The sequence below is a fragment of the Chiloscyllium punctatum genome, chromosome X (genome assembly GCF_047496795.1).
Source record: "Chiloscyllium punctatum isolate Juve2018m chromosome X, sChiPun1.3, whole genome shotgun sequence".
Taxonomy (NCBI): Eukaryota; Metazoa; Chordata; class Chondrichthyes; order Orectolobiformes; family Hemiscylliidae; genus Chiloscyllium; species Chiloscyllium punctatum.
Window position 1 is genome coordinate 28,132,154 of NC_092791.1, and position 16,215 is coordinate 28,148,368.

The window sequence follows — 16,215 nt, forward strand, 5'->3', positions numbered from 1 at the left end:
GTAGACAACCAGGGGACACATTGCTGAAAGTACCAGAGGTGCACATGAGGGGGAAAAATAATATACAGATTCACTTTTGTGAAAGGGCAGTGGAAGAGGATTCTATCGTGTGCTCACAAGAGAATTGGATTGCAATTGGATTACAAGGACAACTTTGGGAAAGAGAAGATAGTTAATTGGACAGTCCTCCATTGGTACAATGGGCAGAATGGATATCTTTCATTCTGTGATTGTATTCTCAGGTGCATCCATGTGCTGGTTAGACAAATTCTACCCACATAAAAGTTCATTTGTTTCTAATGTTTCTAATGTTTATTTCAACGGGACAAAAATACATTGGCTAAATCTCCAGCACGACTTCTGTTACACCAGTCTTCCTCGCTTTAATCTTGGCTTGTCTCATCTCCGGAATTAGGAGGCTATGGATTCAAGGTCCACTCAAGGGTTAGAGCACAAAATCTCAGCTGGCACTTCAGGGAGAAGTGTCAGTGATGCCATCTTCTGGACATGATGTTAACCTGAGACCCTGTCTGCCTCTTCCAGTGAATGTTCAAGACCGTTCAGTCATTCAAAGAAAATCAGGGTCTACTTCCAATGTTCTGTCCCAAATCCAATCACCAGCCCACCTCACCAAAAAAAGAGATTGCTATTAATTTCTTAAAAGCTGTGTTCCTTGCATTACAGCATAGACAAACTCCCTGCACTTCACTGACTCCAAACCACTTTGGTGGGGCCTGACTTTGTGAGAAGCAATGGATAAATGCAATTTATGCCTCTGCCAGTGCAATTTGCGGGTGAGATTCCCTCCTGATCCTAAAGTTTTGATTCCCTTCCACGTTCTTTCCCTTTTCCCAGCAACGTGTTGACTTGCTGAAGTACAGGTGCCACTGGCTCTTTTTGGATTCTTTCTTGTTGCTGTCTGTGATCCAGCTGCACACAAAATGGCCGCCAGGATCGGCAACGAAGCAAAGTCGCTGCACTTCAAGATAGTGGATCACACAGGCAACATTACTGTGGCATCTGATCAGCCACTTTGGGTCAACTTCGGGGAGATTTTAGCTGTCTCATTGCAGCTAACATAATGGCACTGTGATATTCCACTTAGGATGAGGTGCAAATTACAAAACCTTGTCTTGCAAAACTGTACTGCAGACCTGTGCAGTTGTAGAGGCAAGTGTTGCTTCAGCTTGTGGGCTAAATTTGATAGTTGCTGTGGGTTTTATGTGCAGTAAAAGCAGATCTGCACCTCACCATGGGATAGGTCTGTCTTTAAGTGCAGAGATCCACATGATCCGGTGGTCTTGCCTGGTAGAGGAAACTCACTTCGTGGTCTAACTCGAAGAGGCTCCTCTACTGAACAAAAAGTTTATTGGATGTTTGCAATTACTGTAGTTACATGTTACGTTGACATGGCAGGCATTGTAATGAAGACTTTGAGGAAGGCCAGACCTTAACCCTCTCTCTTTCAAGATCCAAAGCTGTTCTGCTCAAGTCCATCAGACATTATCTTCGTAGTTGGTGCTTAAGGCACTCCTTGGTATTAACACTTTCAGACCCTTCCACAACACTGGGTCACCACATACACTCGTTTTCTTTCCATTTATTGATGGGATGAGGGCATCACTGGGTATTTTGTGCCCATCCCTAATTGCCCAGAGGTCAGTTAAGAGTCAACCACTTTGCTGTGGCTCTTGGAGTCACATGTAGGTCAGGCCTGGTAAAGATGTCAGATTCCCTTCTCTGAAGAACTTTAATGACCCAGAAGGGTTTTTACAATGATCGACATTGGTTACAGGATCACCATGAGGCCAGATTCTTTCCATTTCAGAATTTTATTGCCTTTAAATTTCACTCAATTGGTGGGATTATAGCATTAGCCCAGGGTTGTGGATTATTAATCCAGTGACACTACCTCCCCAAGGTAGACCGAAGGGAGTTATTATCTAACCTCTATAAAATGTAGAAGGGGTGATTATCCAATTTTGCACTCCTTGTCAAGGAGTCTTATCCACTAGGAGAACTTGCCAGCAATTTAGGTTCCCCTCATATCAGTAACATTTCATAAAATGTTAGAAATCCAGACAGAGATCAAATTCCTGGCACCTCGAAATAGTTAAGAAAAGAGTTTTTCGAAGTTGTATCAATCAACATTAAATTTGAGGACATTGAAGTATTTGTCAGGTATTGTCTCTCTCACTTTCAAGTCTCCCATCATCGCACCTTCTTCCCAACAACCCACACTTGATCCTTTTCCTTTCAAACTGTTGCCCCAATGGCAGCCTCTCTCAGCTCAGTCACCTGTCAAATTTGTGCCCATCTTTCTCATAAGTCCATTCTTAAACCTCCCTACTTCCTTCTCAGCCACACTGGAACAGCCCGTCTCAAATTCAGAAAAGGTATCCTATGTGGCTGCGATAAGTAAACCTGCTCATCTTTTTCGGCAAGTCTTTAACAATTCTGAGCACACCATTCTCCTCTCGTGTCTTCTCTCCATGTCTAGTTGAGTAAGACTGCTCTCAAATGGTTTCACTCTTCAGTAATCACCACCGAGTCACCTGCAATGGTTTCTCTTCCTGCTCCCACTTCTTATATACATGCTGCCTCTCTGCAACATTATTTGAAGGCAAGTTCCAAACAAACACTTCTCTCAACTCTCCCATTGGTTCTAAAGTTGCGAGATTTCTCGCCCAGCAGTCCTGGGTGAACCAACATTTCTTCGAATTAATATTTGGAAATATTGCAGTCAGTGCTTTGGGTTTCAACCACAAACCCCCATTCCCTAGCTTCTCCTCTCTGGCCACTCTGAGGCCGGACCAGTCGGTAATATCTGTGTCCAATTTGATCAGAAGCTGCCCCTTGTGACCTCCTTGCCCTCACCTGGTTCTGCTGCTGTCTCAATTATTTTCTACTGCTGTGAAACCTTCATCCGTGCTTTTCTTATCACTGGACCTGACTATTCCAGGGTTCCCTTGGCTTATCTCTACGCAGCTGTGCTTCTTGCGCATGGTGGCTCAGTGGTTAGCACTGCTGCCTCAGAGCCCCAGGGACCTAGGTTCAATTCCAGCCTCAGGCAACTGTCTGTGTGGAGTTTGTACATTCTCCCCATGTCTGTGCGTTTCCTCCCACAGTCCGAAGATGTGCAGGTTAGGTGAATTAGCTGTGCTAAATTGTCCATAGCGTTCAGGGATGTGTAGTTTAGTCAGGGGTAAATGTAGGGGAATGTGTCTTGGTGGGTTATTCTTTGCAGGGTCAGTGTGGACTTGTTGGGCCAAAGAGCCTGTTTCCATACTGTAGGGATTCTGTCGCAATTCTTACTGAACATCCTAACATCTGCTGCCCTTATTCTAATGTGCACCAAGTCTATCCCCACGCTGACTATGCTAGCTCCCAGTCCAGCAGTGCCTCTGTTCTTAAATGCTCATTCTTACGTTCAAATCCTTTCAAGATCTCAGCTCTCCCTATCTCTGTAACCTCCTCCATCCCACAACTTTCCGAGACTATGTCTCTCAGCTTCCCATTATGTTCATCAGTGGCTTTGGTTAATATCCGACTTTGCTGACAATGCTAAGGTGACATTTAGCGAGGTGCTAAATTGTTGGAAAGGGACATGGTTGACAGTGAGTGAATGAAACTGTGGAGTTCAGTGTGGGCAAGTATGACACCACTCTCTTTAGACCTTAGCAGCATAGTTTAGAAGTGCGTGGTGAGGAACAGAAGGAGATTTAGTGGTGCAGTGTATGACAAGCTAGAGGACAGATGCAGGAATAATTAAAAAGCCTAATGGAATCTTGGCCTTTATCTCAAGAGTGCTGGAGTGTGGAATGCTTCGGTAGCACAAAGCCTCAGATCCCATGTAGAGCACTGTGTTTAGTTCTGCCCACACACCTCACGAAGAATATATTGGCCTCGGAGGGGGCACAGCCCAGATTCATCAGAATAATACCTGAGGTTAAACAATTAGATTATGTAGACAGGATGCAAAGGCTACGCTGAGAATCCCACAATTGTTTGGGGAATATAAAAGAACAATCTCGTCAAGATGATCGAAGGACTCTGTATGAGACTGAGAGAAGCAAATTCCTCTGGTGGAAGAGTTCACTACAGGGTGTAAGGGGTTGGGGTTAACCTTAACTTCAGAACGAGACAGTTCAGGGGCTATATCAGGAATCACTTCTTCACATCAAGGGCAATAGAAATCCAGAGTTGGCTGTCGAGGCCTGAGTTCAATTGGAAATGTCAAAACTCAGATTGATGGATGTTTTTTCACTCAGTGAATTGCAGGATGTAAAGCCAAGACAGGTAAAGTGGAAATCAGTCATGATCTAACTAAATGGAGGAACAAGCTTAATAGCCTCTTCCTGTGCCTTTGTTCCAATGAGATAGATGGAATAGATATGATAATATAGATGGATGCTGCATTGGAAATGTCACAGACGTATTGTGATCATGGGGACAATGAGAAGAGTAAAGGAACCTAGCTCCAAGTAGAACCAAGCATAGTGGCTCAGTGGTTGGCACTGCTGCCTCACAGCACCAGGGACCCAGGTTTGACTCCACCCGCGGGCAACTGTCTGTGTGGAGTTTGCACAATCTCCCCGTGTCTGCGGGGGTTTCCTCCCACAATCCGAAGATGGCAGGTTAGGTAGATTGGCCATGCTAAAGTGCCCATAGAGTCCAGGGATATGCAGGCTACCCGTAGGAAATGCAGAGTTACAGCGATAAGGTAGGAGTGTGGGTCTGGGTGGAATTCTCTTCGGAGGGTTGGTATGGGCTTGATGGGTGGAATGGGCCTGCTTTCACCCTGTGGGGATTCTGTCGTGTTTCTTTCATAGAATCTGAGTCTATTTCAAGAAAACTAAAATCTAAAAATACTATCAGCACAACTGTGGCTTTTGTGAAAGAAAGAATAGACTGCAGTCGAAATGATACTTGGGATTATAATTGTTTTTTCTTAAAATTGCCAACCAAGAGTAATGTTGTTTTCCCTAATGTGTGCCTTGATTTTATTTGAAATATGTATAATTGTTTTCACAATCTTTGACCTGTAGTACAAGACTAATGTAACATCACCTCTGAGTCCACACCTGGCAGAATCATTAACAGTTGTGTAAGAACACTTATTTCAGAAGTACACATGACCTTGCTGAGCTGACCTTGGTCTAACAAGGTGAAACTATCCTCGTCAACAATTGCTGTTTAATATTCCATTTTAGCTGTAGGAGGCGATGAAATGGCTGGGCAAAGATTAATTCCTTTTGTTTTGTGAACAGCAATAATTTTCTTCTCAGGTGCATACAAAAGTGATGTGATGCAATTTTTCTTCTTTTCCAAGGGAGAATATTCTTGTGCTGGACATATTTTTTGAGGCCCTAAACTACGAGACAATTGAGCAGAAGAAAGCTTACGAGGTGGCTGGCTTGCTGGGTGAGTTTTGCCACAGAAAACAGTGGACATCTTTTTCGCCTGTCTGACTGAAGGAGGAGAGTGTAGCTTTCGTTGCTACAGCCTGGCGGGTTTGGTCAGAGGTTGTCTGATTGTGGGGGGATTCAGTTCCCGCTGTTTGCTCCCGCTGTTCTGTTTTAAAGTGGCGAGTAGAGAGTCAGAGTCGACAAGTGTGGCGCTGGGAAAGCACAGCAAGTCAGGCAGCATCCGAGGAGCAGGAAAATCTCCTGTTCCTCGGATGCTGCTTGAGCTACTGTGCTTTTCCAGCGCCACACTTGTCGACTCTGACTCTCCAGCATCTGCACTCCTCACTCACTCCGAGTGGTGAGAAGGGTCTTACGAAGTTGTCTCTCATTCCACGGCTCTACATGGGGGTCTCTATGGTGGGCCAGTGGTTTGCTTTCTATTGATTAAAAGCAGCAAGTTAACTGGGGAACTGTATGATGGACTTTAATTTCCCAGTTGGGTGTCCCTGTGGGAAGTGGTGACTTAATGGTCAATGGTAGAGTGAAGTGAAAAGGGGTGATGTACTAAAGGCCAGAGTCCAGTGAATGGAAAGTTCTGAGGAGTGCAGATTTGTGGAGTGGGAAGGAGGTAACACGGGGAAGGATGGGTGAGGTTGTGGAGGGATCTGAGCACTCAGGGTGAGAATTTGAAGTTGGAAGTGTTTCTGGGCAAGAATGGTCAGTGAGGACTGATGTGATGAGTCAACAGGACTATTTTCTGAGTCTGGTTACAAACAGCAGACGATAGGATGAAATCCATCCAACCTGTGTTCGATATTTTGCAACAGAAGCACAGAGTGACTGCTGTCACATTCAACAGCCAGTCCTTATCCTTACATTATGGTATTCTCACTACATAACAAAGATATTGTACAACATGACAGTTCTATCGAAGTAATTACAAGCTGACACAGAAATCACTTGAGCTCTGATATTTTGCTTGCGGCCTTGTCTGCAACCCATCATTTATACAAGTGCAGCTTTGATCCACAGTCACAATTTTGGACTGAGCTCTTTTTTTTTTCATTTCTATTTGTGTAAAAGGATTATTTCATTAGAGTATGACTGGAACCCCCCTCCCTAACATCACTGTGGGTGTATCAACATCAAATGCACTGCAGCAGATCAAGAAGGCAGCTCAGCCCCACCTTCTCAAGGGCATTGAGAATGAGCAATAATTGTTTAAGCCCAGCTTGTGGCACCCACATCCCCTGCATAAGTAATAAAAAAGTTCACAAGAGCTGTTTTTGCCTTCCAGAATGGGATATTGAGAGTGCACAACAATGACACTGGATAGAGCTCAAACCATTAGTCCAGTAGATTGTCTCTATTTTAGACAATAGATAATAGACAATAGATGCAGGAGTAGGCCATTCTGCCCTTCGAGCCTGCACCGCCATTCAATATGATCATGGCTGATCATTCCTAATCAGTATCCTGTTCCAGCCTTATCTCCATACCCCTTGACTCCACTATCTTTAAGAGCTCTATCCAATTCTTTCTTAAAAGAATCCAGAGACTGGGCCTCCACTGCCCTCTGGGGCAGAGCATTCCACACAGCCACCACTCTCTGGGTGAAGTAGTTTCTCCTCATCTCTGTCCTAAATGGTCTACCCCGTATTTTTAAGTTGTGTCCTCTGGTTCGGCTCTCCCCCATCAACGGAAATATGTTCCCTCCTGCCAGAGTGTCCAGTCCTTTCATAAGCCTATACGTTTCAATCAGATCCCCTCTCAGTCTTCTAAACTCAAGGGTATACAAGCCCAGTCGCTTCAGTCTTTCCGTGTAAGGCAATCCTGCCATTCCAGGAATTGACCTCGTGAATTTTTTAAGATGCTAGATGATGGTAATACTGGACAAAGTCAGATCCCAGAGTGAATCTTGGCTTGATAAAGTTTTATATTTGTGATTGCTTCCCCTAGTGGTCAGACATTGAACACAATCACAAGAGACTGGCCATGTGCCTTTAACTAAAGAACATAAACGAACAGTTCTCGCTTGGTGTGGCATGGTGGCTCAGTGGCTCAGTGGTTAGTACTACTGTCTCACTAGCACTAGGATCCCAGGTTCAATCCCAGCTTCAGGTGACTGTCTGTGTGGGTTTCCTCCCAAAGTTGTGCAGGTTAGGTGAATTGGCCATGCTAAATTGCCTGTAGTGTTAGGTGCATTAGCCAGGGGTAAAATGGAGGGGAATGGGTCTGGGTGGGTTGCTCTTCGGAGGGTTGGTGTGGACTTGGGCCAAAGGGCCTGTTTCCATAGTGTAGGTAATCTAATTGTGAAAGGCCTATTTGAAATGGTCTTATTACTAATATTTGAAAAATAACACCTCAACAACATCCCTACAGATACTCAAACCTCAGAAATGTCACCAATCTCTACTTTAAAGCCCCTTGTTAAGTTGTCATGTCTGTAATTAATTACTCGATCTTTCTTCTGACTGACTTTGAAACTCTTTCAAAAACAGAGCAACCACATGGATTTTTATGCCCTCAGCTTCCAGCAATTTCCTACTTCCGGTGCTTTCTTTTGAACCACTCAGGACTAGTTCCTCAGCCCTGACTTTTTTTGAAGACTGCTAAACTAGCAGTGTCTTATCACAGTGGCAAAAATGACACACATTGCCTGACCTTCTAGATGCTTTTGTGTTTCTCTAATAGCTGACTCCTACCACAGCAACAGCAGCTTTCTTTTCTCTTCTGTTGCTGTTTTTAACACACTGAACTATTCACGTCCACAGTTTTCAAGACCTCATTTAGATGGATATCAACAAAACTTGAGATAACCCATCAGTACCTCCTTCCCTTGTGAACTCTCTCAATATAGAAGTACAAATCATCCCTCCACTTTCAAACCCAAGTTCCGAAATAATAATAGATATTTTTTAATTAACCTGGCACACCTAAGGGAGACAGTTGGATTTGAGCCCCAGGTCCTCTAGCCCAGAGGTGGGAACACTACCACCACACCACACGAGCCCTAGTCCAAATGGTGCTCATATATTACAAGCCTTAATCACAACATTTTGTGTTGCAATTATAGAGTTTGAGAAGAGATAATGTAAATAATTCAAACACTCCCATTTCTAAGAACGTGGTTCGAATTCTGTTGAGGCTGATAACAGTCTTCTATAATAACAAATAGTGCCAGAGGTAAAATAAGGTTATATAGTCTCAACTTAGATTCTGATGAGCATAATTCAACTGTACAAAGCTATTCATTAACACCTCAAGAGTTATAAAACATCCCAAGGCTCCTCATAAGAGCATTGGTTGGTCAGCATTTTACATCACGTCACATAAGGAAATATTCAGACATCTTAGGAAAACTGTGGTAAAACAGCCTGGTATTCAGGAACCCCCTTAAAAGACGAGAGGGGGAGTGGTTTCTGGGAGAAATGCTAGAGCTGCAGAGACGGCCATAAATGGTGGAGCAATGAGCAGTGGAAATCTAGGATGCTGAAGAGGCCAGAATTGGAGGATCACTGTGATCTCAGAGGGCTGTGGGGGCTGGAGAAGATTACAGGGTTAAAGGGATGCAAAGCTATGGGTTTGAAAAGAGAGAGAATTTTAAAATTGCCAAACTAGGAGTCAGTGTGCACCAACGAGCACAAGAGTTGATGGATAAACATAACTTGGTGTGAATTAGGAGACAAGCAACAGAACTTTAGATGAGTTCAAGTTCTTAAGTTGGTCAAAGGGAGGCTAGTCACAAATTCTTAAGACTTCGTTAAGAGCCATTAATGAATATAACCATGGATTATTATTAATTTGAGAAAATGGAGGACAATGTACAGTCATACTACAGGAATTGAGGATATGCTTCATTGGATGAGCTTGAGGTTAATGGTCGAGGCACTTCCAAATAGTTTAACTATGTTCTTTTGCAATGTGAAGCAGCCTGTTCTGATAAGAGTTGAAGTGTACTACTTGCACTTCAACTAGGCATCCACCTTAAGCTTGTTACCAAGCTTATTCAAGGAGATTGGAAAAATAATGGCAGGGCTTTCGCAGGCTGTGGTCGAAGTCTGGCTCTTGTTTCCAAACTAGGTAATGTACCAATGCATGAAATTTAGTGTGAGTTGAGATCCTAATGAATTTCACCCAGTACCTGACCTCCTCTCAGCTTATCAGAACTCGTAGCAGGCAATCCTAACAAAACATGAACGATGAATCAGATTGGCTGGCCTCCCACTGCAGTTGAATCTGGAGCTTGCAATGGTTCAACCGAGGTCAAGTCTAATGATATCTTATCTGCATTTATGTGTTTTCCCTATCATCTTCAGAAGCTCTCAACAAAAGTCAATGCTGTTGCAATTAAGGCCAAATGATGAGCCACTCTGTAATCTTAATCCATCTTGCACAGTGATTCAATTGAACTTGGGTCCCTGTCCAGGAGGAATGGAGCAGTTTGAGCTATAAGGATAGGCTGGGACTTTTTTTGCCTGGTGCGTAGGAGATTGAGGGGTGATCTTTGTAGATGCTTGTAAAATCACAAGGGGCACAGATAAGGTGAGCAGCCAAGGTCTTTCCCCAGGGTAAGGGAGTTCAAAACTGGAGGGCATAGGTTTAAGATGAGAGGGGAATGGGGCGTGAGGGGCACCTTTTTTCACGCAGTGGGCGGTTCATGTATGGAATGAGCTGCTAGAGGAAGTGGTGGATGTGGGTACAGTTACAGCATTTAAAAGACATTTGGACAGGTATATGAATAGAAAAGTTTTAGAGGGATGAGGGCCAAATGCAGGCAAATGGCACTAGTTCAGTTCAGGAAACCAGGTCGGCATGGATGATTTGGGCTGAAGGGCCTGTTTCTATGCTGTACAGCTCTATCTACGCAATCATTTGCCCAAACTGTCAGCCCTCCATTCCTATCGTGCCTTTGAGCACTGGTTGTCATCCTTCAGCACCATCAGTAGTGGGGAAAAACTCCAAATAACCCCTTTTCTGTTTCTAAACAGGGTTCCTCTGGAAGTCTGTGCTGAGGGACTGCACAGAGAACATCACCAGTTTTCACTCCGTAGGAGTCAAACCCAGGGATATGTTGGAGACCAGTCCCTGACGTATGCAGAGAGCAAACATCTCTCTGTCAGTCTTTCAAATCCCATTGTGTGCCTCTAGGAAAGCTTGCTACTGCAAATGTAATGATTTCTAACTGTGGAAATTGAATGAGATACAGAAATCTGGTTCTGGCCTCTGCTGTCAAAAATCATTGTGCTCACAACTCATGACCTGCGATAAACCTTGCATTGTTCTGCCACGGGATTCTTATCTCCCTTCATTCTGCAAGGCTATTCTACTGCAGTCTCAACTACTGAGAGACTCAAGATGTCAATAGAGAGGAGCTGGTGTGCTGTGACAAGGAAATCACAATTTTCCACAGCTACGCTAAACTGTAGCATGAAATATAGCTGCCAGTCATTTTTAGCTCATTTACTCATTCCTTGTCAGCGTACTGCAGCTCCGATGAGAATTGTACCACACACTATCTTGTCTACTGAAGGAATTAGTGTTTAGCTTGTGTCAGGTATTTTACAGAAAAAAAGCTTGCAGAGAGCTATGCTGAAGGCATATATATATTTAGCAGTGAATATTGAAGCTCCTTGATACAGCCATTCAAATGATCTGTTTATCTAGATTTTGAGGTGGGTTTACTTAGTAGAAAGTGAGTTTGGCTTTGCATGCATGCTAACTGAGAGTCCTCAGCCGGATTCCTGTCAAACCTCTTTGGAGACTACAGCAATTCCACAGGAGTAGGATTCAGGGAATGTAAGCTGGGTTTAGCCACACTGGAGCATACGTGTGCCCCAATGGTTCAGGAAGTAATAAGAAATAGGAATGGGAGTAGGCCATTTGGCCCCTCGAGCCTGCTCCGCCATTCAGTAGAATCATGGCTGATTGGACATTCCCCACTTCCACTTTCCTGACTTTTCCCCGATACTCTTGATTTCCTCGACTGATCAAGAATCTCTCGATCTCAGCCTTAAATATATATGAATACTCTGCCCCACGGCTTTCTGTGGAAAGGAGATCAACGAGAAAGATTTGATCAGTGAATTCATCGCACAGCATCCTGTTTCTGGCATGCTTTCTGAAAGCCCCATGCCAACCTTTTAACGAGGCATGTTGAGCACAAACACTTTGCGTCATCAGTAATGCTCCCAAGTCCCCTGCTCGATTGTTCATAATCCTTATTTTGGTTGTGTGAAGTTGACTTTCTGGTCAGACACCATAAAAAGCGCCAAATGCTGTCTTAATGGGACTGCATGTCAATACAATGAATGGAACGGTAGGTGCAGTATTTACCACAAATGTCATAAGCATGTTAATACAGCAAATCACAGGAACCTGAGGCAATATGTGGCAACAATTTATTTTTAGGCAGTGTGTTGTTCTGATTTGGTACACACTGCCTGAAAGGATGTTGGAAGCTGATTCACAAATGAGTTGCAAACGTGAGAGTTGGATGAACGCTTGAAGGGGAGAAACCTGCAGGGCCCTGGGGAAAGAGCTCTCTTTCAGAGCACGGGCAATACAGGCCGAATAGCCTCCTGGGCTGTGTCATTCTGTGATGCCACAAGAGATTCTGTGACACTGCCACTGTGTTTGGTGCTTCATACCAACGTGACAGTATAAATCCAAATTCAGCAACCAACTGGGCTCCAAGGTGCAACAGTATAAGATACCCTGAAATAGTTGATACGCCAGTTGGCATCAGGCTCGATTTAACAGTCCTCAAAGGGTCTGTTAGCTCTATTTTGCCCTTCAGGAATAGGCTCCCACCTCTGCTCCCATCATTTAAGTCTGACTGGTCAAGGCCAGTGTTACGATGCTGGTGTAACACCTCTTTTGTTTGGCCATTTGAGCTCCCAGATCCTCTTCAGCTCCCACTTCCTGCCCAATTTTACTCCACCAACATCACGCATGAGGCAAGGATATCAAATCATTCACTGAATGTACAGCTCAGCTGACTACATTCATCACCAAGCTTTACCAAGTTATCTATTGCATTATCTTGAATTCATACAGCCAGTTGATTCATGGTTCCTGAGAGCTACAGTGGTCGGTGAAAGGAAATCAATTCATTCCTAACCTGGACGAACACCATCCCAAAGGCATTTTGTTCAGAAGTCGTGTCTAGATTTGACACAGTAAATGGTGTGGAAAATGAATTACAGCACCTTTGCAGAATGTCATCAGTGTAATAGACAATCCCCTAAATATGATAAACATAAATGAGTGCAGCCGTAGTGCCAAGAGGTGACAACTTTCATATAGATTATTTGTGTTCAGTAAGCAAAAATGATTCTGCTCCCAGTAACCTGCTCCTCAAGTCATGAGCTCCTGTTATTTTCTGTTCAAAGGTGACATTGGAGGTCAGATGGGTTTGTTCATCGGTGCAAGTCTTCTGACTATACTGGAACTTTTTGACTACATGTACGAGGTAAGCTTTCTCAAGTCATTTTGCACTGATGTTATGAGGTTGGCCTCAGATGAAGAGAGTGTGTACTGCTTTGTAGAATGGGGACTCTATAAGAACGGATCAGTTCAGTCCACAAATGCACCACCCAGTGTGGTATTGTGCCAAACAGACGAGAAATGGCCAACATTTGGTCAGTGGTCTATGCCAGGTTTGTGGGCATCAGCCAATTTGATAATGAATATGCATTATCAAGTCATCAGTTTTCTCCCTGTGCTCTCTCTTTGCACATGGCACGGTGGCTCAGTGGTTAGCACTGCTGCCTCACAGCACCAGGGTCCCAGGTTTGATTCCAACCTTGGGTGACTGTGTGGAGTTTGCACATTCTCCCCGTGTCTGTGTGGGTTTCCTCTGGGTGCTCCAGTTTCCTCCCACAGTCCAGAGATGTGCAGGCCAGGTAAATCGGCCATGCTAAATTGCCCATAGTGTTAGGTGTGTTAATCAGAGGGAAATGGGTCTGGGTGGGTTACTCTTTGGAGGGTCTGGTTGGGCTGAAGGGCCTGTTTCCATGCTGTAGGGAATCTAATCTAATCATGTTCCCTGGGGGAAATGTGCACCAAGGTGGGAGCAGTGTCAGGTTAAGATTGTATTTCTGCCTGCATTTCCCACCCCCTCCCCTGTTTGAAAAGCACTGAACCTGAAGCATTGTTGGATGACTGTGGTCAAACAAGGCTGCGAGTGCTGGTTAAGGCATATCATCGGCTGAGCCAAGGAGTGAAGGAAGACAGTTTGAGGCACAATGCAGCAAGATCGCTAAAAGACAAGACCAGGACTAGGTAGCACAGTAGCTCATACAATGTCCTTTTACATCTGAGGCACGGAATCAAATCCAAACTAGATTTGGTCAAGTTGAGTCTCACTTGATTCTGCTGGCTGTAAGAAGCCTGCAGGAAGTGAGGTCAGGGAGTTTAAGATTACTGAAACAGGCACTAACTGCTGATCTCACCTACAAGCATAACCTAAGTAGAAAATGGAATCCTATAGTCAGGTTGAGTTGGAGGCTTCAGCATTTGACCGAGGGTGGTCCTCTGTGCATAGCAGCCAAGAGATCCAACTCCCACTGTTCCAAAGATTGCTGCAAGACTTGCTTTGGAATAGCATAAAACCTGTCCGAGCGTTGGAAAAATACGCCAGGCTGTTAGATGGGCTTATGCTCAGCCATTCCCAATGCAGTGTGGCAAACTCTAGATCAACGTTTGTCTCAAGAAGTTACCTTCAAATGGTCCCCACGGCAGCGATTTTCGAAACGCTTCAGCGTGAAGTCTGTTGTTTGGAGTAATCAGAACAACAACAATTGTCCCCGAAGTGACTCCATGTTGGGATTTATTGGTAGGCGCGATTGCACCCTGTGGAGACAGTTATTGTTAAACTAGTCCAGCAATGCTATCAGTGTGATTATTCACCATTTGATGTTTGTCTGTTGAGCCTTCCAATGGCTTCCCAGCCAATTCTAATTGATTTTTCCAGTGAGCCATGGGGCTTCAAATCTCTGGCAGACTTTCAGATCTTAATTTGAGTCAATTCTGCCTCTGCACAAAGGCATTAAGCAGTTTTTTGGATTAATCAGTCTAACTCTCCTTGAAAGTTCAATCTCACCACTGGGTGCAAAGAAATGGTTTGGAGGAGAGTTGGCTTTAAGTGACAGTTTCAACGCTTAGCTGTAGCTCTTAGTGCATTTTGTGGTAGAATTTGAAAGCAGGATGGTGACATTATTGGCTATTTATTAATCATTTATTAACCCTTGCAGTCACCTTCTGGGCAGCTGAGCAATATGATTGTCCCTTTGTCAGCTGTCAGTCACCCAGCTGAACGGAGATTCTCTCTCAGATCAGGATGAAGAATTGGTGCTGTCTCCCACTCCCCACCCCATATTCCCCTTCACTGCTGGATCAGGTTCAACTACCTCAGCAAAAGTAAAAGAAGGGACTTGCATTCATATAGTGCTTTTTAGCCGCCCCCAAAAGCATGATACAGCCAATGAAGTGTGTTCGAAGCATGGTAACTGTTGTAATGTTGGAAACACACAACAACCGAGTTGTGCAGGGCAAGCTCCCACAAACACTAATGTGGTAAGGACCAAATCGCCTGTTTTTGTGATGTTGATGGAGGCTTAAAGGTTGGCTAGGGCTCTGCAGTGGAGTGCTCACTTGCTGCTCTTTCAAATTGTGTCAGACGATCTCTCAGACCAAGCAGTGAGGGCAGTTTGGGCCTGTGGCTAATGACTCCTCTGAAAGAAGGCAGCCTCTTGGGCCTGCACTCAGGCTTCTGCAATGGGAATTGAAACCACATTTTTCTGAGCCCGAGGCAAGAGCGCTACTCCTAGAGGCCTGGCTTGCACATGTCCTCAATTCCCTTCCTCTCGGCCATATCCAGTTTGTGTTGTGATGCTAATCCATATGTACTAGAACAGTTCCAGCCTTGACCTTTGGGCCATTAATAAAGAGATCTCACAGCCCCCAGGACAAGGAAAAAGGGCAGGGAGTCACCAGCTCAAATTCCTGCATCTTAGACCATTCCCAGTTCACTGAATTGAATTGAGTCCTAATCAGATTAACCAGATCAACCATGATCCTATTGAATGGCAGAGCAGGCTTGAGGGGCTGAATTTCCTTTCAAGACTATCGTCACTCCCAGGAACTTGACGCTCTCAACTCTCTTCACCTCAGCTCCACTGTTGTAGAGAGGGGCATATCCCCCTCCTTTCCTCCTGAAGTCAATGATTAATTATTTTGTTTTGTTGACATTGAGGGAGAGATTGTTATCTTTGCACCATGCGTTCTGTCTCCTTCCTGTATTCTGACGTGTTGTTATTTGATATCCAGCCGACAATTGACGGTGGTGTCAGTGAACGGCGATTAGGAGAGACAGTGGACATTGAGCAGGTTAGAAACGAGCTAATGAGACACCTGTGTTCAAAAAGGGTGGGAAGGTGAACAAAGGCAACTACGGAATTAATAGTCTTATCACTATTCCATGCAAAATAATGCAGTTGATTATCAGAAGAAAATTGCAGATCATCTATACAATGACAGAGGTAGCAGCATTTACCATGAATTCAGGGTGTGGAACCATTCTGATTCCATTTCTCGATCTCTTTAAGGAAGTAACCACCCAAGTGTACCTTCCAAAAGGCTTTTCAATACAAGTTTCCCAGAAAAGGCTGTGAATTAAACTGAAAGCTGTTGGATTGATACCCTGGGAATAGGAAAGAATATTCCGTGAATGATGTTGAAACAGCTGAGGGTGAAGCTGAAAGAGAGCGAGGAGTCCGAAGTAGACTCAGTGCTCAGTTTGTGA

At 44.3% G+C, this 16,215-nt stretch overlaps 1 protein-coding gene across 3 annotated transcripts in view; it reads left to right on the forward strand.

Moving 5' to 3' along the window:
* Positions 1-16,215, forward strand: part of asic1b (acid-sensing (proton-gated) ion channel 1b) — an 814,340-nt gene that overhangs the window by 781,595 nt on the left and 16,530 nt on the right. For all 3 annotated transcript variants that reach the window (XM_072567040.1, XM_072567038.1, XM_072567039.1), the window contains exons 7-8: positions 5,333-5,424; positions 12,803-12,882. In XM_072567040.1, coding sequence (XP_072423141.1) covers positions 5,333-5,424; positions 12,803-12,882 — 172 coding nt within the window. The remainder of the gene's footprint in view (positions 1-5,332; positions 5,425-12,802; positions 12,883-16,215) is intronic.